At 41.7% G+C, this 24,140-nt stretch overlaps 1 protein-coding gene across 3 annotated transcripts in view; it reads left to right on the top strand.

Annotated features, from left to right (window-relative positions):
* Positions 1-24,140, top strand: part of lrsam1 (leucine rich repeat and sterile alpha motif containing 1) — an 85,387-nt gene that overhangs the window by 7,571 nt on the left and 53,676 nt on the right. Inside the window, exons 3-13 of one of the 3 annotated variants that reach the window (XM_084324236.1) lie at positions 4,950-5,006; positions 7,669-7,713; positions 8,342-8,419; positions 9,515-9,583; positions 10,003-10,087; positions 13,606-13,727; positions 17,198-17,288; positions 17,789-17,898; positions 18,131-18,160; positions 19,213-19,335; positions 19,637-19,776. In XM_084324236.1, coding sequence (XP_084180362.1) covers positions 4,950-5,006; positions 7,669-7,713; positions 8,342-8,419; positions 9,515-9,583; positions 10,003-10,087; positions 13,606-13,727; positions 17,198-17,288; positions 17,789-17,898; positions 18,131-18,160; positions 19,213-19,335; positions 19,637-19,776 — 950 coding nt within the window. Of the gene's footprint in view, positions 1-4,949; positions 5,007-7,668; positions 7,714-8,341; positions 8,420-9,514; positions 9,584-10,002; positions 10,088-13,605; positions 13,728-17,197; positions 17,289-17,752; positions 17,899-18,130; positions 18,161-19,212; positions 19,336-19,636; positions 19,777-24,140 lie in introns of all 3 variants that reach the window. The other 2 variants (XM_084324235.1, XM_084324237.1) reach the window with 2 other exon arrangements.

The raw sequence follows: 24,140 nt of genomic DNA, 5'->3' as shown, positions 1-24,140 counted from the left end.
TTTATTGTTTATTTTATTTTTTCTGTCATTTATCACAACACTTCATTACAGTAAGGGAAGGTGCAAGACCAAAAGCGACATTCTATTGCAATAGAATGGAAATGTTAGATCCTATGGCAATTAGCATAGGTAGATTAAGATTACAATGCTCAGTTTGGGCAATCCGGTGGACTATGGGAGAAAGTCAATCGCGGAGGATGTGTTCCTGGAACACAGGCCTGTACGACTTTCTGGGTGAGGGGAAATTAGGGGATTTTTATTTGTATATATATATGTTTTTAAGCTCAGCTCTCAACGGGACCTCATTAATTGGATGTACATCTATTGTAGCTTCACACTCCAGAAACATTACCAAAAACTACACAAAAACATGCATAGATTATGGCTAGTTTGAATATAATGGTATGGAACACCGGTGGGATAAACAAACAACACAAACGCAAAAGCGTGCTCACACTGATGAAAAAAGAACATGTGGACGTGGCTCTATTAAGCGAAACGCACATTTTAGAGGAAGACATAAATACGTTAGCGGATAACATATACCATAATATTAGTCACTCTTCTTTTGTTACGAGAACTAGAGGGGTAGCCATAGTCGTCAGACGCAAATTAAATATCGAATTGAAAGGGGTATGGTCGGATGCTGAGGGGCGCATAACTATAGCTAGGATTATACACAATAACAGGAAAATTGCATTAGCAGCGGTATATGCCCCAAATTTGTACGAAGTGGGTTTCTTCACTTCACTAACCGGAGAAATGTTAAACCATCCCGAATACTCATATATAATAGGTGCGGATTTTAATGCCATTTGGAACCCAAGGATGGACAAAACTTACCTTACCTTTTCCAGCGAACAAAAAAATTCATCTAAAGCATTGAAAGATTGGTCGAAATCAACAGGGGTAACTGATTTATGGCGTTCACTTAACCCCATGACCCGCAAGTACTCCTGTCGTTCGTCGAGACACAACACACTATCCAGAATTGATTACGTCTTTGCATCCCCGAGAATATTTGATAAATATGAAGTGGAAATGACACCCAATGCGCTATCAGATCACTGCTACTTAATCCTGAAAGCAACATTTGGTACACTATCTTCCCGGGCCCCAAGATGGCGTTTTAATTCTATGCTGCTTAACAACAATGAATTCATTACACAAATTAAAGAAGCTCTCACAATATTCCTACGGGATAATGCTAACTCGGTGCAAGATCCCAGAATATTATGGATGTCGGTAAAGACTATGATTAAGGATTTCTCGGATAGATTTTCCTCCATATTGCGCAAAAATCAAAACACAAAACTATCTGAAATGGAAACGCTTTACTCAACGCTTTTTAATTCTTTAAAATACAACAACTCTACTAGACTAGAAAACCAAGTAAACATTCTAAAGACAGAGATCAAAGCAATATACAGACAAAAATCGGAATTGCAAATACGCAGCACAAGACAACAGCAGTACTTCCAAGGCTCTAAACCTAGTCACCTATTAGCCATGCGACTAAGAATTAATGCAAAATTTGCAGATATAACTGCCATTAGGAAACAACAAGCTCTAGTAACAGAACCCAAAATAATAAACGATACATTCAAAGAATTCTACTCCGATTTATATAATTCAGAAACGACCTTTGATCAAGACAAATTAGACACATATCTTAATCAAATTACTCTCCCTAAACTTACGGAGGAAGACGCTAAACAGTTAGAAGTACCGATCACATTAGAAGAACTCAAGGAGGCCATATCCGGAATGAAAAACGGCAAGGCTCCGGGAATTGACGGTATCCCATCAGAAATGTACATTTCTTGCTGGGACATATTTGGACCCTTATTACTAAATATGATCTTATACTCAATCAAAGAGGGAAGCTTCCATAAACACCAAAATACCGCACTCATTTCAGTTCTTCACAAAAAAGACAAAGACCCCACTGAGTGCGGTAGTTACCGTCCTTTAAGCCTCCTCGGAACCGATGTCAAACTGTACTCTAAGATATTAGCCATCAGATTGCAAAAGCATATGACGTCTTTAGTTCATCCGGACCAAACAGGCTTCATAAAAGGTTGCCTGATCAATGATAACATAAGGAGAATACTGCACGTACTAGATGATGATAAAGAGGACACCACACCTAAGGCGATACTATCCCTGGATGCTATGAAAGCATTTGACAGGTTAGAATGGTCGTTTCTATGGGCAGTATTAGAAAGGATGGGGTTAGGAAAAGGATTCATTGATATGATTAAAGTACTATACAAGGACCCATCGGCCAGGATTACAACAGGCACATTTATCTCCGATATCTTTCCGGTATCACGCTCAGCCAGACAGGGTTGCCCTTTTAGTCCCGGACTATTCGATCTATCATTAGAACCTTTAGCACAATTTATAAGACAATCCCAACACATAGAACCAATAGTAATCAAGGGCACACATCTTAAAATTAGTTTATATGCGGACGACGTAATATTGTTCATGCAAAACCCCAACAACACATTGCCGCATATACTCAAGTTGATAGAAAACTTTGGTGATTTATCGGGATTTAAAATAAATTGGCCTAAGTCGGCGTTTCTTCCTCTTAACACCAGTGCAAAAAAAGACACAACCCTCCCAGGTGCGATACCCATGGTCAAACATTTCAGATGCTTGGGTGTGGAAATATTTCCCACCATAAGACAAACGGTGAAGCACAATTACACAAAAATACAGAACAAAATCAAAGACGACCTGGACAGGTGGGCAAAACTTAAAAACTCAGTACAGGCAAGGGTATCAATAGTTAAGATGGATGTATTACCAAGAATCAATTTCTTCAGCTCAATGCTTCCGTTACCTCCTCCAGAGGGCTACTGGAAAAGATTACAAACCTCCACATACAAATTTATTTGGAATAACAAACCACCTCGCATAAAAAGATCCACCGCACAGAGAAATAAAGCAGACGGTGGCATGGCAGTCCCAGATTTTTTACAATATTTTAAGGCCTTCACTTTAAGACCAGTGAAGATATGGTTTGACCCCCAGGCTTTGGTATCTTGGAGAGAATTAGAAGAAAACATGGTAGCCCCACAGAGACTGGAAGACATAGCACACACTAAACTTTCAATCAAGCATTGTGAGCGAGAATTTGGCCCAATAATTACCCATGCAATCAGAACATGGCGGGAAACACAAAAGAAATATCCTAACCCTCAAGAATGGCATAATCACACACCCATATTCAATAACAATGCACTCTTAATGGGAAAACGACCTATAAGATTCCCTATATGGGAAGAGAAAGGCATACACTCATTAGGGGATATTTTTAATAACAAGGGCCTCTGTAGTTATGTCGAAATATGCATAAAGTTTAACCTCACCGAGTCCACATGGCTTTTTTACATACAGTTACGACTTTGTATGAGATCTCACGGTGTTCCATTACTCGTACCAATTGAACACCACAGATACCACAAATTTTTCTATGAAAGAGATACATTGGGAGGTTTTGTATCAAGTTTTTATTATCAATTACTAACGTCCTCGTATGAAACCCTTCAAATAGACACTGTCTGGAGGAGGGATATACCAGACCTGGAATATGACTTTGATTGGCAAGGAGCCTGGGCAAATGTCCGACTTACATCAAGGAACCCGGATCATCAACAAATCAATCTGAACTATATTCACAGGACATACTTGACTCCTATAAGGCTGTGCAAAATGGGGCTTATACAAGACTCCAAATGCTCCCAATGTACAAATGGGGACGAAGGAACATTTATGCACATGTATTGGGACTGCCCACCAGTTAAGGCATTCTGGAAAGATGTGTCCCAACAATTATCAACACTCGTATTTTGGAATATACCTGTACACCCCGCGGTATTAATATTGAATGATGTTTTTGAGTTTGCAGTGAATCCACAACTAAAAAGATTGGTTTTATCGGGTATCACAGTAGCTAAAAAACTGATCGCATCACGCTGGTTTCAACCGGAAAAAATGTGCCGAAAAGTGTGGTTTCTTACATATCTTGATGTGATATATCAAGAAATATCTACAGCAAGAATTCTGGGGCTCAATGAATCCAAAATGTCAATGTGGTTAGAAGTGGTGGAGAGAATAAAAGCTAGCTTATAATGGTGGTGTCTGGTTAGGAGTGAGGGATAATGGAGGTACTATCCAAGAGGGGGTCTGGGAGGGGGGGGTTTGAGCTGGAGCATATGTGTGTAGGGTTTTAGAAAATAGGTATTAGGGGTATAATATATACTAACATTTATATAATTGTAATTTCGCTGGATATACACTGTATATGGCTAAAATGTTATTATAGACTATTTTTGTTTTATCCTGTTTCTGTACTTGCATATATTATAACCACCTTTACTGAAAGTTTCATTATGCATTGTGTGTTGAGTACTGACTTTTAATAATTTTTTGTTTTGCAATAATAAAAAAAATATAAAAAAAAAATAGTTATTTTGCTACTTCTTTTGTAAACATCAGAAAACAAATAGTGTAATGGGTAAACAGAGACTGGAAGAAGAGTAAACACAAAGGTCTATCTCTGTAGGGACAGAATGTCAGACGCTTATTATAACAGTCTGAGCCTGTCATTGGCAATAAAAAGAAGCTGTTTTTGTGGACGTACTTTGACATGCACGTTTTCCTATTGTGATTACATTGCAGCCCATTTTTCAGCTGCCGACTGAAGCGATGTCCCTCAATACGGGACCAATTAAAAAAATAAAATCCTCTTATTCATTAAGATCCCACACAACAGAAAAGTGGGATTCAGGTTTTAAAATACAGAAGTTCTCCTTTAATTAACAACATGACTTGATAATTAATCTAATAATTACTGTCACATATAGAAAAAAATAAATAGAGTGAGAGGATGTGTAATGACACCCAATGACTCTCGTCCTTCTTTGTTTCATCAGTGTAAGGAGGCTGGTACTGATGACATTCTGGACATCTCCACCTGTCAGCTGTCAGAGGTGAGTGGGAGAACATGCCTAGTTCCTCACTGGACTGTGTTTAGGCAGTATGGTTTAGAACACGTCTAGAATGAATGAATGAATGAAAACTTTATTTAACAGATTGCAGAATGGGTACAATACAGTACGGCTCAATACATACAATTGTTAAGGGGATGCAGACCTGAGAAAGACGTTTGTCTTGTTTCCATCAGGGTCCCCCCTAGTTCCTCACTGGACTGTGTTTAGGCAGTATGGTTTACTTTAGAACACGTCTAGTTCCTCACTGGACCGTGTTTAGGCAGTATGGTTTAGAACACGTCTAGTTCCTCACTGGACCGTGTTTAGGCAGTATGGTTTAGAACACGTCTAGTTCCTCACTGGACTGTGTTTAGGCACTATGGTTTAGAACACGTCTAGTTCCTCACTGGACTGTGTTTAGGCAGTGTGGTTTAGAACACGTCTAGTTCCTCACTGGACCGGGTTTAGGCAGTATGGTTTAGAACACGTCTAGTTCCTCACTGGACTGTGTTTAGGCAGTATGGTTTAGAACACGTCTAGTTCCTCACTGGACTGTGTTTAGGCAGTATGGTTTAGAACACGTCTAGTTCCTCACTGGACTGTGTTTAGGCAGTATGGTTTAGATTAGAACACGTCTAGTTCCTCACTGGACTGTGTTTAGGCAGTATGGTTTAGAACACGTCTAGTTCCTCACTGGACTGTGTTTAGGCAGTGTGGTTTAGAACACGTCTAGTTCCTCACTGGACTGTGTTTAGGCAGTATGGTTTAGAACACGTCTAGTTCCTCACTGGACCGTGTTTAGGCAGTGTGGTTTAGAACACGTCTAGTTCCGGGACGGTCAGGTGGCGTAACGGAGATTGCGTTCGTCACCAAACCCCGGAGCGGCTAGATCCGCCTGTTCGATTCCAGCTCACAGCTCCGGGGTTGTCACCAGCTTGGCTGGCCGTTCACACTAATACAATTGGCAGTATTAGAGGGTGGGAGAAGCTGGCGGGGTGGGTCCGGGTCGTTGTAAACAGCGACTCCTACAGTTCGGTCGGGGCGCCTGCTAAGCACGGATAGGACTTGAGTGGGATAGTGTGATCCTTCCACACGCTACGCCCTCTCAATGAGAATCCGCGCTGCCAGGTGAAAAGAAGCGGTTGATTGGCTGGACGTGTGTCGGAGGAAGCACGTGATAGCCTCCACTCTCCCAGACCGACTGTGGGGGGTAAGTGCGCAGCGACCAGGAAGGGGATTGGGAATTGGCATAACGACTAACATTGGGATGGGAGAAAATCGGAGGAAAATGGAGGGGGAAAAAGATAAAAAAAAAAAAAAAAATAACACGTCTAGTTTCTCACTGGACCGTGTTTAGGCAGTGTGGTTTAGAGCATGTCTAGTTCCTCACTGGACCGTGTTTATTATGGTTTAGAACATGCCCAGTTCCTCACTGGCAAGCAGAGTGTTTAATTCTGGTCATGAATGTTTTCCCCTGACAATTCAAATCCACCTAGTGTCCCTGCACTAGACCATGTTTACATATATTTACTGTGGTAGGTCACACAGACAGAAAAGTCCATAACTGCAGCTTTAGATTCTCTCTCCCTCAGGTGGGAGAGAGAGAGAGAGAGAGATAGTTTATACTGTACAAAAGTATTATAGTCAGTCTAAAAGGTTTGCAGGGGATAAACATTTGGGCCTCATTCATTAAATGTTCTTACACACAAATTTGTTCTTACACACTATTGGAGGTTTTTAGCCCTCAATGTAGTCTTACAGACAGGAAGAAGCAAAGCCTGATGGCTATTTGTAACTCCTTGGCCCTGATATCTAAGTGTACCTCTTATAACATTAATGTCTTTGCAAGATTGGGTGACAAGAGGTACACAATATATAAAGCATTTTTACATTTATTTAGCCATTTTAGCTTCATATTAGTTTTCCATGATATGATTGTATTGGTAGGTGAAAATGTATTTAAAGAGCCATTTGTATCATAAAACATTTTTCATTAGAGGCAAAGATTATTGTGGATACTGTGTAGCACAGTAGTCATAATGCGTTGTAAAAGGGCTGGGCGAAAATATACCTGTACCTTCTCTTACTGGCCTCATTTAGCTCATATCGGTATGTTAGGTAAACATATTCCTCCAGTGCAAAGGCTGTCTAATTTTGTGCCCCTTTAATTCAACTGAATGTACAACAACCAATCACATGTTGACAGATAAACATTACAAACATTTTCCCCAACACTAAATTTCTGTTACCAAGAGCCATGCCAGAAAACAAAGCAAAGGGACTTGATTTGCTGCATTTTTTACACGTACTGTAGAAGTATGTTGGATCTCTCTTCATGTAAGTCTGTTGATATATGGTATGACAAACTTACTGTCTCATAAAGAATAGCTAGAGTGCAGAACGTTATGTGAAGTATAATTTAAACAAAAGACAAAGTTCCCTATGTGCACAGATTCAGTCAGGGACATTACCACTAGCCCTAGAGACCATCAGGTTTAAGGCCACCCCAGATGAGGACAGACTTTGTTTGGCATGTGAGCTACTGTAGGTGAAATTGAGAACAAGATACATTTTCATCAAATCGCCCGTGTAGTAGAGGAGAATATTCCTCTTCATCAGAGAGTGGTCTCATACCAGGGTCTTCTCTTCTCCCATACTGTAGGTTCCCTCCAGTGCTCTGTCCCTCTGCAAGGTCCTCCAGAAGAAGGTAAATGTGGAGAACTCGCGGCAGAATGGTGGAGCAAAGACGAATAACAATCCAAATCACATTTAAAGGAACATGCCAATGTTATGGGAAATGTGCTTACTGTCTTCTCCAGAGAGATACCAATTCCCCCTCTGTGCGTTCAGTAGAAAGTTATCTGACTGCAAGCTAGCCTAGCTTAGCACAAATGAATGGAAGTAGACACGGACCAGCTAGCCTAGCTGTTGGCCAAAAACACCTCTCCCAGAGTTTTAAGATAGGCTAGTGGTACGTACAGTATATACTTCCATTAAATTGTGCTAAGCTAGGCTAGCTTGCAGCCGGATAGATTTCTACTGAACGCAATATTGAACGCACAGAGAGGAAATTAGTAACTGTCTTCTTGTCTGACTCTCGAGAAGACAGTAAGAGCATTTCCCATATTTATGACACGTTTTTTAAAGGCTGCCAATGGAGTACTATATTGTTGGTTTTGTAAAGTCCAGTAACTTGCAAAATAGCCATAGAAAAGTTAATTGAAAAATATCATGATACTTTTCGTGAATTGTGAAAATGTGTGGAAATATCGTGATACAGTATTTCTGCCATATCGCCCACCTCTATCTCTGTCTTGTCTTTCTTGCTCACCCAGGTCTTAATTCTCCATAGCAACGAGCTCAAGTATCTAATCCCTAAAGGATACGACATCAGGACATTGGCAACATTAAAGGTATGACTCCATAAGTCCATGAAGAGGATAGCTCTAATTATTTCTTGAATCAAGGATAGCTCTAGTTATTTCTTTAGTTGATGATAGCTCTAGTTATTTCTTTAGTTGATGATAGCTCGTTATTTATTTAGTTGATGATAACTCTAGTTATCTCTTTAGTTTATGATAGCTCTAGTTATTTATTTAGTTGATGATAACTCTAGTTATGTCTTTAGTTGATGATGGCTCTAGTTATTTATTTAGTTGATGATAGCTCTAGTTATTTATTTAGTTGATGATAGCTCTAGTTATGTCTTTAGTTGATGATAGCTCTAGTTCTTTTTTTAATCAAGGATAACTAGTTATTTATTTAGTCAAGGATAACTAGTTATTTATTTAGTTGAGGATAACTAGTTATTTCTTTAGTCAAGGATAACTCTAGTTATTTCTTTAGTTGATGATAGCTCTAGTTATTTCTTTAATCAAGGATAGCTCTAGTTATTTCTTTAATCAAGGATAGCTCTAGTTATTTCTTTAATCAAGGATAACTCTAGTTATTTCTTTAATCAAGGATAGCTCTAGTTATTTATTTAGTCAAGGATAACTAGCTATTTCTTTAGTTGAGCATAATTAGTTATTTCTTTAGTCAAGGATAGCTCTAGTTATTTCTTTAATCAAGGATAGCTCTAGTTATTTCTTTAATCAAGGATAGCTCTAGTTATTTCTTTAATCAAGGATATCTCTAGTTATTTCTTTAGTCAAGGATAACTAGTTATTTCTTTAGTTGAGGATAACTAGTTATTTCTTTAATCAAGGATAGCTCTAGTTATTTCTTTAGTCAAGGATAGCTATAGTTCTTTCTTCATCCTCATACTCTCCTCCTACCTCTCCTATGTGCCTTTGTTGTGTTTTTATTCTAACGTTATTTATCTTGATTTTATTCTGTTTTTATTGCTAACCCTTTTTCACACAGATTTTAGCCTGTACCTTCTGGCAGGGGGACTGCCAATGGAAATTAGCCTTTTGGCAAAAATTGGGTGAATTTACATTTGTAAAATGTTTGATTAATGTACGCTGTCCCCCTTGATCAAATAAAGTAAACCTAAACCTCCCCAGGTCTTGGATCTCCATGACAACCGGCTCAACTCTCTCCCTGATGACATTGGAAAACTGGAACTTCTGCAGGTAAAAAACATAAAGGTTTTTAGAGACTCAGGGAAGAGAAGGAGAATTGTCCATAAAGTTTTAAATTTAAATTCACTGTATTGAATGTACATTTGATTGAATTCTCGATTCTGTATTGAGATTGTTGCATCCCTAATTATTAGTATACTTCTCTTTACAGATACGTTTGTTTGTTTATTTATTAAGATCTCGTTTAGCCTAATAGCTAGGCCATCCTTCCCAGGGTCCTCAAGACAAAACAATTCTATATAATTGATGAAACTAAGGCAATGATTAAGCCTACACTAAACAAATTAAAAAAGTTATAGAATTATAAAATCCGAACATTCAACAATTACACAATGAGACCACACATCGTTAGGAGTAACAGGAATGAAAGCCACTGATCCTCTGTTTGTGGCCATTTTGTGTCCTGTCAGGTCCTGAATGTGGAAAAGAACAGGCTAACGGCTTTGCCAGACTCCATGGGGGATCTACGGCTCCTGCAGACGCTCAACGTGAAGGGTGAGGTGGCTGTCATGTGTGTGAGTGCAGTCTTGTGTGTGTACATCACATGTATAGCTATACTTGTATGGACAGACTCTGGACAGCCTACCTGTTTTTCGAGGACCTTATAGGATTGTGAGATTGTGACTTCCACGGCAGGAACTTTCCCCCGGAACTAGGCACCTTTTGAGGAACTCTGTGCATCTCCACAGCAGGGACCAGGGTCTAAGCACATGTTCCGGGACATTATTCTACCCAATTTACCCCCTAAAACACCCCTGCTTTGGGAGTAGGACTCCAAAATGAAGGAACTTTGGGGGGTGGTACTTGCTTCTCTGAACATTCTGAATGGTCAAGTACTCACAGCTTTTAATTTCAACCAGCATTTAAAAAAATCTGCAGCACAAACAATTTTTTTTTTTTTTTTTTTTTTTTTATCCACTTTTTCTCCCATTTTCTATATTTTCTCCCATCCCAATTTCGTATCATCCAATTCAACCCTCCCCTGTCACGAACGCTGTTTCTTGCCTCCCACAAGCCGGCTGCAATGTGGACTAAGTCATACATAGCACAAGTCCCCTCCGGTACTTGAGGTAACAGCAGTCGCATCTTTTCACCTGCGCAGCTCGATCTCTCAGTGGCGAGGAGTAACGCGTGGGAGGCTCACGCTGCCCCCGACACTTCCTGATTCCACTGCGCAGGCGCACCAACCGACCTGTAGGAGTCGCTGTCCACAACGCCCGATCCCCACCCATCAGTTTCCCACCCCCTAATACGGCCAATGTGTATTAGTACGGACGACCAGCTAAACTGAAAGCAAATGTGGAGCGCTGGGCTCGAACAGGCAAGCCCAGCATCTCCAGATTTCGTGGCGAGCGCCTTGCCCACTACGCCACGTAGCCGCCCTACCAGTTTATTTTTGTTAACCTCTTAACACTTCCGGCGCCAACAGCAGAGGGCGCTGTGATCCTTTAGCGCCAGTGCTTTATCCAATGTAGGATATGACTTATTTGCGATAATATATATCTTAAATTATGGTTATGGGTCTAATACACCCGTCGCTTATCAATGAGTTGCTTGCAGTCAACATGTACAAAACGGATTGTTTTTTCATCAGTACATTTCCGTTTTATACCGTTTTGAATACGAGTATAGTTTTGGTGATTTCTAGTAATTCCAGAGAAAGACGCGATAATAGCCCTTTAGTGGAATACACAAAACACGTTGTAATTTTTCGGCTGATTTATGAATCGTTTTCAAATAAACGCTAGATTATCGATAGTATATGTGTCCTCATGCACGATACAGAAGCGGGCTGAAAAATCGGTTATCCGTGCCTTGGGTCGGTGCCAACGGCACACACACACACACACACAGACACGTTGTGATCGCTGTGAAAGAAACATCTGATTAACCCAAGACTGGTAACATAGAGTCCTTACCTCACATCTGATGTCCTGCAAAAAGATTAATCCAATTCCTGATCGCCATTCCAAATATTGATCGCGTTTATTGATCCAACGTTATATATCCAAAACACATAATCCACGCTGCTCTGAGTGTCCCCAGTCCATCTGTTATAACGATACTGCATGCCCGAGAAGGAAAACCTGGACCGGACTTTTTTTTTGATGCACAACCCCAGCCAAAGGGATTCCAATGATGTGCAATACCATCCGGGAGACGATAGGTGGCGGTATTTGCTCTTTGCGAGCTCAGACCCATTCCCAATGATAACGTCAGGCTGGATGGATGAAAAATGAATGGATATAGCGAGTGAAAGAAATATCAATTAAAACCCGAGATTTCTCGGGTTTGGCACCCAGAGCATGGCGAGTTAACCCGACTTATCTCGGGTTTGGCCTCGAATGGGCATTGGGCAAAAATGGGGCTATTTTTGTTTAAGTTTTTGACAATTGCATATCTAAAGTAATTTGCCATTTATTATACTTAGCACAGGCATGAGTCTGGTCTTTTTTGAAAGGTAACATTCTGATGTCTCTTACACAATAAAGAAAAGTCACTTAGAGTGCTAATGAAATAGAGTAACAGAGGTTTGAACACACTGAAGTAAAGGTGTTGATGCCAGATGCCTGTTTTTAAGTTCCAGCTCAGAGGTAGGAGCAGGGAAACATAATGGTCTTATGTAGTACAGGTCCAAAGTTTATAAAAATCCCATGGAAAAGGAATGTTTTACAAAGGTTTTTGTAATGTGTGTACCAGTAAAGATTTGGCATGATTATCCAAAATGGCCATCCGCTCCCTTTCATTCAGAGGCTCTCGTCAAAACGACATCTTCTTTCGTCACCTTCCCCCACTGTCAGTGCCCGTCTGGGATCGCTTTCGGAGCAGACGGTCAATAATTTTCACCATCAGCGGTGACTGGTCAGTTCAGGACCGTTCACAACTGGACGTGGTCAATCATCAGCGGCTTGTCAAATGACGCTTGCAGGATGTTTAATCTTGTAACTCGAGAATGGAATCACGCAATAGGTTTTGCATGGCTTTGGAGACAATGTTTTGAAATTTGGATGGAAATTTGCTCAGTGTTGACGTTGGACCTATGTACAGTAGTCGAGGCATGTATGGAGGTCAGGACGTTTCAAAGTACTTTCTATGGCTCTGGAAGAGAGTAGCTCTCCTTCACAAATATTTATTGAACTTTCTGTGATCCATGGAAATAACATATTAGGTGTTCCTCTTTAACACATTGAGTGCCACGCCCCTTCCGGGAAGTGCATCTGGCCTTGCCGTCCATTAACCCCATGTAAACGCGCACCTTGTTTGTAGAGCTAAACCTATATTTTATAGCTATCGGTCTAATAACGCTGTTGATTGTCAGTGAGTTGCTTCCAGTCAACGTGCAAAAAACAGAATATTTTTTCATCCGTACATTTCCGTTTGATACCGTTTTAAATGTGAATATAGTTTGGGTGCTTCTGAGTAATTCCAGGAAAAAGACGCGAAAACAGTGTAATTCAATAAACACGTTGGCATTTTTCGCCTGATTATCGAATTTTCCTGAAATCAACGCTAGATTATCATTATTATCCTTCCTCGTGCATACATGAAATGTGCCCTGATCGCCATTCCAGTTATCCACAGCGATCCTGTCTCCGACGTTATTGGGCATTGCACATGAACGGGCGGGCGGGGTCAGTGTTTAGGACCCGCCCCCACGCCGCAGCTCGGTAGAGAAAAGAAACTACACCGTTTCGAATGGAGTGCAATAGCGGCCGAAGGCGTTAGAGGGCGGTATAAGACCGTCTGCCAGCTCAGACACACTCAGAACAGTATGCACAAGGTGCCCCGCTGAATTATGAATGGCAATAGCGAATAAAAGAAATACCGTGAGAAAAACGTAGTTCTACGTTTCCGGCACTCAACCGTCGGGCGACAGAAACGTAGTTCTACGTTAACGGCACCCAAAGGGTTAAGGTCAAGGGTAAAGGGATAGGAAATTAATGTAAATTAATATGTCCTCCTCACAAATAATGGCAAAGTGTGTGTGCGTGCGTTTGTAACATTTCCAACAGGTAACAGTCTCAGTGAACTGCCCTCCTCAATGGGTCGTATGAGCAGCCTGCGCACCCTGGACCTCAGTGACAACCATATCCACGAGCTTCCCAAAGAACTGGCCTACGCCCGTACTCTGGAGGTGTGTTTGTGCTTTCTTTCACATTAAAGGGGCATTCCGGTGTATATGTATATATTTTAAACCTGGCCCCTATTTTTTCATCACTAAATTAATAATAGGGACAACGATTTTTGTAATTTGTCCAGTATTGAGGGAGATCACTTCAGAAGGCAGCAGCAAAATGGGCTGCAATGTAATCACACAGGGAAAACATTAGGGCTGTCTTAAATACTTCGAAGCTTCAAAGCTTCGTTCGATGGGCATGGGATTCGAATATGGAAAAAAAATTCGATTATGGAACAAATTAAAAATAAAGTATTCATATATATATTTTTTTTGGTGCAAAATCAACTCTGCTTCTCTTTGTTAATTACAACAATCAATGCTGTTTGTTATTTAAGATGAGGTCGGACTCTGCACTGACAGATTTGTGTTCATTGTGCTGCTTTTATAAAGCCTCAAATGACGGCTTACAATATTTCATGAAAGCAAAGTGTTTAGTTTGTCTCAGATTTAAAAAGGTTTAAACTTTACAGCACTGACAAAGTTGAACAAAGTGCTGTACAAGTCCCACAACATAAAAAATTAAAAAGATTTTATATTTTTTATTTTATTTCGAAGCTTCGAATTAAAATCGAATCTCGGCCCCGAAGCTTCGAATTCTAGGGTCAGCCCTAGAAAACATGAACGTCAAAGTATGTCAACTGAAAGAGCTTTTCTTTTTGCCACTGACTGTTATAATAAGTGTCTGACATTCTGTAAAGGATCCCTACCTACCTTTGTGTTTACGCTTCTTCCAGTTGATTTGTTTTCTGATGTTTACAAAAGAAGTCGCAAGGGGAAATAAATATATAATGTTAGATATTTTATAATTATAATATACATTTTATACTGGCTTATTGAGTGATTGTTTTGGCCGTTATCCTGCCAAGCTTTTGTCTGTAGGCTACTGATGCCAGGTCAACACAATAACATTAGCTAATAACATTACCTCCACTCTGTCTGCAGCACGTCTCTCCACTCTTGGAACAGCATTTTTCATTAGGAAAATGTGCTTTGGTATAGGATTTCTTCTCTTTGACTGATTGATTGATTGATTGAAAACTTTATTAACAGATTGCAGAATGGGTACACAGTACAGCTCAATACATACAATTGTTAAGGGGATGCAGACCAGAGAAAGACTTTCGTCTTGTTTACATCAGGGTCCCCCATTTTCAATTCATCCTAACATATGACATACATGACATTCAGATAGACAGTACTGCTACATCTATACATTTATGACATACCAGATTTGCAAATACAGTACTGTTTGTGATACGAAAAGAGTCCAGTAAAGAGAGTATATACATTTTACATAGAAACTGTACATTGGAGGAGGTTGGGTGGGTGGGGGGGGGGGGCGGGGAGGTTGGGTAGGAGGGGTGGGTGCGGGACACTGTACAAGCAAAACTGTACATTGGAATATTGACAAGACCATACTTGGTCATTTACTGTACATTGGAGGGGGTTGTGTTAGGACATTTACAGGGGCCAGTTTCGAATTGCAGTCTCCCGTAGGTGTTTTTTGAGAGTGTTTTTGAAAGTGGGTAGTGATTCACATTCCTTTACAGCTTTGGGTAGGGCGTTCCACATTGATGTGGCATAATTGCGAAACGTGTTTAGTCCCTTGTTTGAGCAGTTGACTGGCAGTAGTCATCCGGGTAAGAATTATTGCTACAAACCCGATGGTCTGAAAGGCGCAGTGTATGGACGAGTGTTTTCACATTCACCGTTTTCCTATCCAACATGTGGCTCAACATTTTCTTGGTACAATTTGGATATGTGCAAACACGAACAATTGTTTTGTATCTTTTAGATAACGCAATGCTTTCTGTACTCCCAACCAGACAACCTAATCACCAACTCACTCATGTTTATTTAATTTCATTTGATTTGACAATTATTAAAATACGGTTATAACACATCATGCATCCTAAGATTATCAAGGATAGCACAAAATAGTCACAGACTTATTTTCATTGTGGTCCTTGGGTTTCAGCAGCACATAGTGTTTACATAAACATTATTATCATCAGCCTACAGTATATTGCTAAAAGTACAATTAAAAAGTAAAATACAACATTATTAATAAAATATGTACAAAATGTACAGATCTCATATACTATAGCACAAAGCCTCCCTCCACTGTCCCATCTCTTGAGTTACTCTGGGACATTTCCTAATGTTCACCTTGTTGGATAATCCTGTTTATCAGCCAGTAATCTCTCCAGTGAAGTCTGCGTTGTGTTGTTTATACCTTACTCATCGTACTGGCTGATACCCGATATCTACCCCCGTTGATGCATTCGGCTTGGAACAATTAAAGACACACTGGAAACATGATACCTTTCCTTGATGGTGATGTTTATTTCCATAAACAAACAGTTCTGAAAGGTCTTTGACTGCTATTGAATTCATTATCTCTACCGTCTCTTCTGCTATTAGTCCGATGGTAGTTGAGGCCTAGTCGTTAGCCAAAAGCCTTCCCTGTTAGCCGAAGCTAGCCCTCATGGCCTAGGAGGGTGGCGGAGGCCCCTTCCCCACCCTCCAGCTATTGTAGTTTCTCTGTCCACCTCCCTATGTGTCAGCCTCGTGTCCTAGTCTGAGTCAAACCGGAAGAACGCCCAGCTATAAAGTTATAGTCCTTAGTAACGGCTGACAGCCCATAGCAACCGCACAATGCATCTACGTCTCCTGTCACCTACGACCCAAATCTTCCCCTACCAACGGTCTCTCTCTCTCTCTCTCTCTCTCTCTCTCTCTCTCTCTCTCTCTCTCTCTCTCTCTCTCTCTCTCTCTCTTGATTGACCTTGACCTACAGATATTTACATTATGTACACATTGAAAAACCAGTCGGATCTCACAACCTTAAAACTACAGGTTCAAGCCCTGTTTGATGGTTAAAGACAACTCATTCCATCCCTGTGGTCCTGTGTGAGCAAATGAGCATTGTTTCATCTTTGTTCTACACCCTGGAAGATGCAGATTTGCTAAGCTAGATCTGGTTCTGTGGCTGTGTGATTCCCTAACACTAGGAAAATAGTTGCTAAAATATTGCTAAAATATTTGGGGGCCCTGTGATTGATTATTTTGTGCACCATGTTCAGCCTAAACTACTTGTGATTACATTGCAGTCCGTTTGCGGCTGCCGGCTGAAGCGATCTCTCAATACTGGACCAATTATAAAAATTGTTGTCCCTATTCATTAATTTAGACTCCACATGATGGAAAAATGCAAAAGTTAGGATTGCATGTAATATAATAAAAGAAAAATCTAATTGGGGTTGGGCAATATACTGATATTTATAAATCTTTTTACATCATGAATCAATATTTGTTTTTCATGAATTCAAATGTAGCCTTTAAAATGCAAGTGTCTAGTCTACAAATAGACCCCAAGGCAGAACTCACAAGGCTGTATAACTTCAGTGTTTGTGTTTGGACAGAGTTTAACGCTTGATGCTGCCGTGATGTCATATCCTCCTGCATCTGTGTGTACGGATGGGACTGAGGCCATCCAACGCTTCCTGTGTACTGGTAAGCAACCTACACACATGCATCACCTTGTTCCCATCTCATCTTATTGTGGTTTACTGCTGACCAGTTTTACCCAGAAGATTAATAATGTCCTTATCTTATCTTACCCTATCCTATCTTCCCTTACGTTAACTTTACCCTATCCTACTTTACTTTACCTTACCTTAACCATACCCTATCTTACCTTACCTTAACATGTCCTATATTAACCTTTCTTTACCTTAACCTTACCCTATCTTACCTTAACATGTCCTATTTTAACCTTTCTTTACCTTACCTTAACCTTACCTTAACCTTACTCTATCCTATATTAACCTTTCTTTACCATACCTTAACCATACCTTACCTTATCCTACCTTATCTTAACCTTATCCTACCCTAACCTTACCTTATCATACCTTACCTTAACCATACCCTATCCTATATTAACCATACTTTACTTTACCTATTCTACCTTAACTTAGCCTTAACGTATCCCACATTACCTTATGGTGTATCAGAGCTGGGAGAGGAGTACTGCCCTCCCTCCCAGTACCTCCTGCCCGTGTTGGAAAGCGACTGTGGGAAGCAGCAAACTGACTACGTGGATAGCATGGAGGAGGCCTGGCAGGTGAGCAGCACAGCACACATAAACAAGACCGTACAGAACAGTATTCTATCCAAACATGATGCCCAGCGTGGTGATGTGTTCAGGTTGAGTGTAGGGCTGGGAAACATGGTCAAATATCATATCACGTTATGTTTCTTAGTTTTGACAGGATACCAGTATTGTAGTAATAATAGCAGTGTTTTCCATTAGTACTGGTGGATGACTCATGTCTATTGCTTTCTGTTTCCTGCAGAGCAAATTCAGCGACTTTGAGAAGAGAAAGGTATGGCCGCTCACCACTCCATTCCATATCCACCACACAGTCAGTATGTTCTTCCTGTGCCCCAGGACAGTTGAGTCAGTATGTTCTTCCTGTGCCCCAGGACAGTTCAGTCAGTCAGACAGTATGTTCTTCCTGTGCCCCAGGACAGTTGAGTCAGTATGTTCTTCCTGTGCCCCAGGACAGTTGAGTCAGTATGTTCTTCCTGTGCTCCAGGACAGTTGAGTCAGTATGTTCTTCCTGTGCTCCAGGACAGTTGAGTCAGTATGTTCTTCCTGTGCCCCAGGACAGTTCAGTCAGTATGTTCTTCCTGTGCTCCAGGACAGTTCAGTCAGTATGTTCTTCCTGTGCCCCAGGACAGTTCAGTCAGTATGTTCTTCCTGTGCTCCAGGACAGTTGAGTCAGTATGTTCTTCCTGTGCTCCAGGACAGTTGAGTCAGTATGTTCTTCCTGTGCCCCAGGACAGTTCAGTCAGTATGTTCTTCCTGTGCCCCAGGACAGTTCAGTCAGTATGTTCTTCCTGTGCCCCAGGACAGTTCAGTCAGTATGTTCTTCCTGTGCCCCAGGACAGTTCAGTCAGTATGTTCTTCCTGTGCCCCAGGACAGTTCAGTCAGTATGTTCTTCCTGTGCCCCAGGACAGTTCAGTCAGTATTTATGAACACGTACCACACTCTCCTTAAGCTATAAATTAGAGAGAGATAATCTGTGACTGCTCAATAGACAATGAATGGGGCTCTTGATTTTTGTGGGCCCATAAAATGTAAAGTTGAGTTCTCACACTCGAATGAGGTTTCTATTCGAGCTCACGCTAACATTTTTATGGACCCACAAAGTCAGAGCTACGTTCATTGTCTATGGAGCACTGGAGCAGCCCCAGATTTGACATCCCAGTGACATCACAAATACAAGGGTTCTCTTTTTTTTTCAAGGGGGTGATGGGGAAACCTTACATTGTCTGTCTGTCTGTCTGTCTGTCTGTCTCTTTGTCTGTCTGTCTCTTTGTCTGTCTGTCTCTTTGCCTGTCTCTTTGCCTGTCTCTCCCTCCCTCCTTTAGGAACAGAAGTATCAGGAGAAGCTAGCGTTTGAGCGAGACCTGGAGAGGAACCAGAAGGAGCACACTCAGCTCCTCCTAATGAACACCTCCCGCAAGGAGGGCATCCTGTGCTCTGTCAGACAGGTATAGCTCCCTCCCCTCCTCACACACACACACACACACACACACACACACACGCACACACACACGCGCACACACACACACACACACACACACAGAGAGACAGAGTGGACAGAGAACCAGGTCAGGTGAAGGGAAGATAATGTGTGTTACTCGAGGGAGGCTGTCTTTCCCAAACGACATAATAATGCATAATTCCAGCCAGAGGGTTTGAAAGAATGAATGGACTTGGTTTCAAAGCTGCATTCGGCACAGCCTACACCACCACCTATGATGACCCCTGCCCCCCATACTGTCACCCCAGGAACAGGAGCGTCTGGAGCTGGGCGTGAACCTGCAGCAGAGGACCATGGATGCGGAGAGGATGAGGGTGCTGGAGAGCGTCCGTCAGGCCGAGACCGACATTGGCTATCGCATAGGCAGCCTACTGATGGACGGTGACCGGTAGGCCTAGGGAGGAAGGACGGGCGTGCGTGCATGTGTGTGTGTGTGTTTTGGAGGTTTGATTGATTGATTGAAAACTTTATTTATAACAGATTGCAGAATGGGTACAATACAGTACGGCTCAATACAAACAATTGTTAAGGGGATGCAGACCAGAGAAAGACTTTCGTCTTGTTTAGGGTCCCCCATTTTCAATTCATCGTAACATTTATGACATACACGACATACAGATAAACAGTTACTGTTACATCCAGACATTTATGACATACAAGATATACAAATATACAGTACTGTTTAACACATTGCCCGCCGGGGGTTATGCCCATCTCATGCCCCTCTCTGCCAGCGCTGTAAGCCTATGGAGATGTTTACCTTCTTTGCATGGCTATCACTTTAAATTTTGTATTGCTATATTGACATTACTATGGCCCATTCAACATCGATTATCTATCGTTCAGGATGTGGGAACGTTATACTTTTTCATTCATACATTGTTGTGTTAATACCTTCTAGAATATAATAGTCAGGGGGCCAATCCTGAAAAGTGCTTCCGTTAACACTTTTGCTGCCATGTTTGGGTAGAAGCTGTCAACATATTTTTTTGGTAAGAGGGGACCTATGTAAGATGTTCTAGGGTGGTTGACAAGTTTGAAAATTTATTTTGTGACTTTTAGAGGATATTTCAGGCCAATTTTTCAGATTGCCTGCCCGAAATGACATGCCCACAATAAATATAGAATATCTCCCCAATCACAAGGGCCATGTAGAGATAATCCTGATATCAAAAGAAAGGTGACAGAAGTGGGATGGCTGCAGCAGTGTCAGAATGTAAATGGATGTTACTGTGTCAGAGAAAATAGAGCTAGACCATTGAAAAAAGTCCAAAATTCTATTTCCGCCTAAAAGAAAACATGTTTTTAGAGTGAATATCAGCTTGGAAACATGAGATAGTAGCCCAAATAATTTAGGAATCATGACTCCAATGTATGCTAGGTACTTTTGCCAAGTTAGAGCACAGAAATTTGATACAGTGCAATACTACACAGGTTATGTCCAAGCGGAAATCTATATGATTCTCGAAGTGACCTTTCGTGCTAATGCTTTTTGACTTTTTTTTTTCTTGTTCCACTTTTTATCCTTTTTTCTGTTTTTCTCCCATCCTAATTTAGTCGTGCCAATTCCCCCCTCCCCTGTCTTAATCGTTGCTCGCATGTGCCCCCCACTGGTCGGTCGTAGGGAGGGTTGAAGAATCTATCGCATGTCCCCTCCGATACATGCAGAGTCAGCCAGCCACTTCTTTTCACCTGCCAGCGCGGACTCTCATTGGCGAGGTGTAACGTGTGGGAGGCTCACACTACCCTCGACATCTGCTGTCCTTGCTGTGCAGGCGCCCTGACCGACCTGTAGGAGTCGCTGTTTACAACGACCAGATTACCACCCATCGACTCCCCTCCCGCTGACTCTGCTGGACCAAGCCGGAGGCAATGCTGACAGCCGGATTAGATACCGGTGTCTCACGCGTTGGTGACGAGCGCTTAGACCGCTGCGCCACCCAGCCACCCCGCTTTTTGACTTTTTAATGTTGTATTTTGACAATACACTTGGATACCATGATAAGACAAAATATTTTTGTGGATTACTGAGGATCATTTTCCCAGTAATGGAACCATTGTATGTATACAAAATATTACATAAAACATAAATAAAAACTAAAACAATAAAATGTATCCAGTGTTAGGGTCGGAAGGAACCAGAGCAACTCAGGGGTTAGGCATGTTCAAGCCAAAATGCGCGTTTATTTGGAAGAGGGAGTGACATTTCTGGGACGTGTATGGTGCAACTGGAATTCTGGATATGAAATGTATCCCTGACCATGTGTATGAGTGCAAAGCGTGTGTAGTGCATATTGTGTGCAGAATGGGAATGTTGGAAGTGTTGTTAGTGTGCGTGTAGGCTAAGGCGTGAGACAAGGTGTAGTCAAGGCATGCATTAAAGCATTCCGTCTCCAGACGGATTTCCGTCAATTTGATTGGGGAGATCCGTCCATTTGATTCGCAGTCTGACGGAAGTATTTGCATGATTTGTAGATGCATACAGATTGAAACAAAATTGAGACAATCAGAGGCGCCAAATATGGAAAAGGGCTTTTTTTTCCTATCGCGCCAAGCAGTCATCATCACTCAGCGACTCGAGAGACGGGTCGCCTTTTTTGCAGCCTCACGCGTCAACTGCTTGTTTACCAACGTCACAGCCACCACGCTGCTTGCACTCGCTGCTATATACCGATTAGCTAACGTTAGCTTAATAGCGTCTGTTAAATGGAAGGAGTAAGCCGGCCACTAAAAAGAGAACCCACCGCGGGGTTCTCAGATGAAAAGGATCAGCGTGACCACCTAACAAAAAGTTTCGAGAGGAGAGGACGTTTGAAGAGACTGGCTAGGCAGCGCTACTGGGGGCTGTAGTGGTGAGTTAACTTGTTCCGTGTGCCGCAACGATGTCAAAAAGAAAAACAGAAACAACACGTTTGTCATTGTCGTGTTACTTCACAGTACAATATGCGAGTCCCCTGCTGTGGTTGTGAGTATACGTTTATTAGCTTAACTCCGTAGCAACATCACACAGGTGTATCGGTAGACAGTCTCCTCCCCACCGTATATATTCTCTCTGTCAGGATCTATGGGTAACATTACTGTATATTTGCATATCGTATATGTCACAAATGTAACAGTACTATATACCTGTAGTATGTCCCTATGCCATAAATGTCATGTCAATGTCATGCATGTCATAAATGTCACTGAATTGAAAATGGGGGACCCTGATGATGTAAACAAGACAAACGTCTTTCTCAGGTCTGCATCCCCTTAACAATTGTGTGTATTGAGCCATACTGTATTGTACCCATTCTGCAATCTGTTAAATATTGATTGATTGTTATAACGGATTGCAGAATGGGTACAATACAGTATGGCTCAATACACACAATTGTCAAGGGGTTGCAGACCAGAGAAAGACTTTCCTCTTTACATCAGGGTCCCCCATTTTCAATTCATCATAACATATATGACATACATGACATACAGATAGATAATACTGCTACATCTATACATTTATGACGTACCAGATTTACACAGTATTGTTTGTGATACAATAAGAGTCTAAAAAAGAGAGCATATACATTTGACGAAGAAACTGTACATTGGAGGAGGTTGGGTGGAGGGGGGGGGGACTGTACATTGGAGGTGGTTGGGGAGGGAAGGGTTGGGTAGGCGGGGTGGGGGGGTAACTGTACATTGGATTATCGACGAAACCGAAACAAGTAGGCTCCCTTAAAACGCCAACGCTATTAAAAAGAAATACAGTGGAGGTTAAAATAAGAATATGACTTGGCCTGAAAAAAATTTCAGTCAGGAGATTTTTTTTTGCTTTAATCCCTGAGTCAAGGCAGCATGGGGCACTAGAATCCTGGTGTCTACGAGGACGAGGACAGGCCCAGGAATCCAATGGGGCACAGGAGACACTGAGGAGGAAAGAGACACAAGGTCAGAATGGCACAACAACTGGATGTACAGCAAGGTAGTAAACTAGAATCTCAGGTACATACCGTTAGGACCTAGAAGGCACTTCAGACTCAAGGTTTGCTGGTTACAGACGGCGATCTGTACGCCCCTGCGCCCTCAGTGCACGTGCTGATGTGGAGGGCTGAGCATTGCACACTGAAGATCTCGTTGTTGATGTGCTTTTTTCTGGCGGCCGCACCACAACATCCAGATCAAGATCGGTTTCTTCACCGTTAGTCTCTTGAATGACATTGGCGTTCATGCACCATGCTGCACGAGCACATCCACATGCCCCACTGCAATACAGTCCTCTTCTGCGACAGAGACACTGTCTGGTACTGCACTGACTTCCACTTTCCTTGCATCCACACACTGTCAGCTGTACGCATGTGGATTGTACAGGTTCCTTGGTAAGAAGCATGGGGACCAGCATACCATTCATCTGCCAACCACAATTGGTGAGGGGAGTTGTGGATGTGTCACTAGTGACTGTTTCCAAACCCTCGTTTGGTAGTGGGCCCTCTTGAGGTGCATTGACAATGCATCTTCTGTTGGTGGTAATGTATCAATATTGGCTTTAAGTTTTCGAAAGAGAGAGCACAGCGAACTTCTTGTATCGAGTTGCTGGTTGACTTAAGGTCATAGAGCTTACATATGAACTGTTCTGCCAAGGATAGGGAAGTGGTACTTGGTACTTCATCCTCACCAAAGTTGTGGAGAAGATGCGGGTACTGCTGGAACACTTTCCATGCTGTCCTTTTTCCAATTCCGGTGAACTAGCTCATAGTATCACATCCAGTGATG

Source organism: Notolepis coatsorum, assembly GCF_963971535.1.
Source record: "Notolepis coatsorum genome assembly, chromosome: 11".
In the NCBI taxonomy this organism is placed as follows: Eukaryota; Metazoa; Chordata; class Actinopteri; order Aulopiformes; family Paralepididae; genus Notolepis; species Notolepis coatsorum.
Note: the sequence above shows the minus strand (reverse complement) of the source record. Positions and strands in the feature narration are given on the sequence as shown.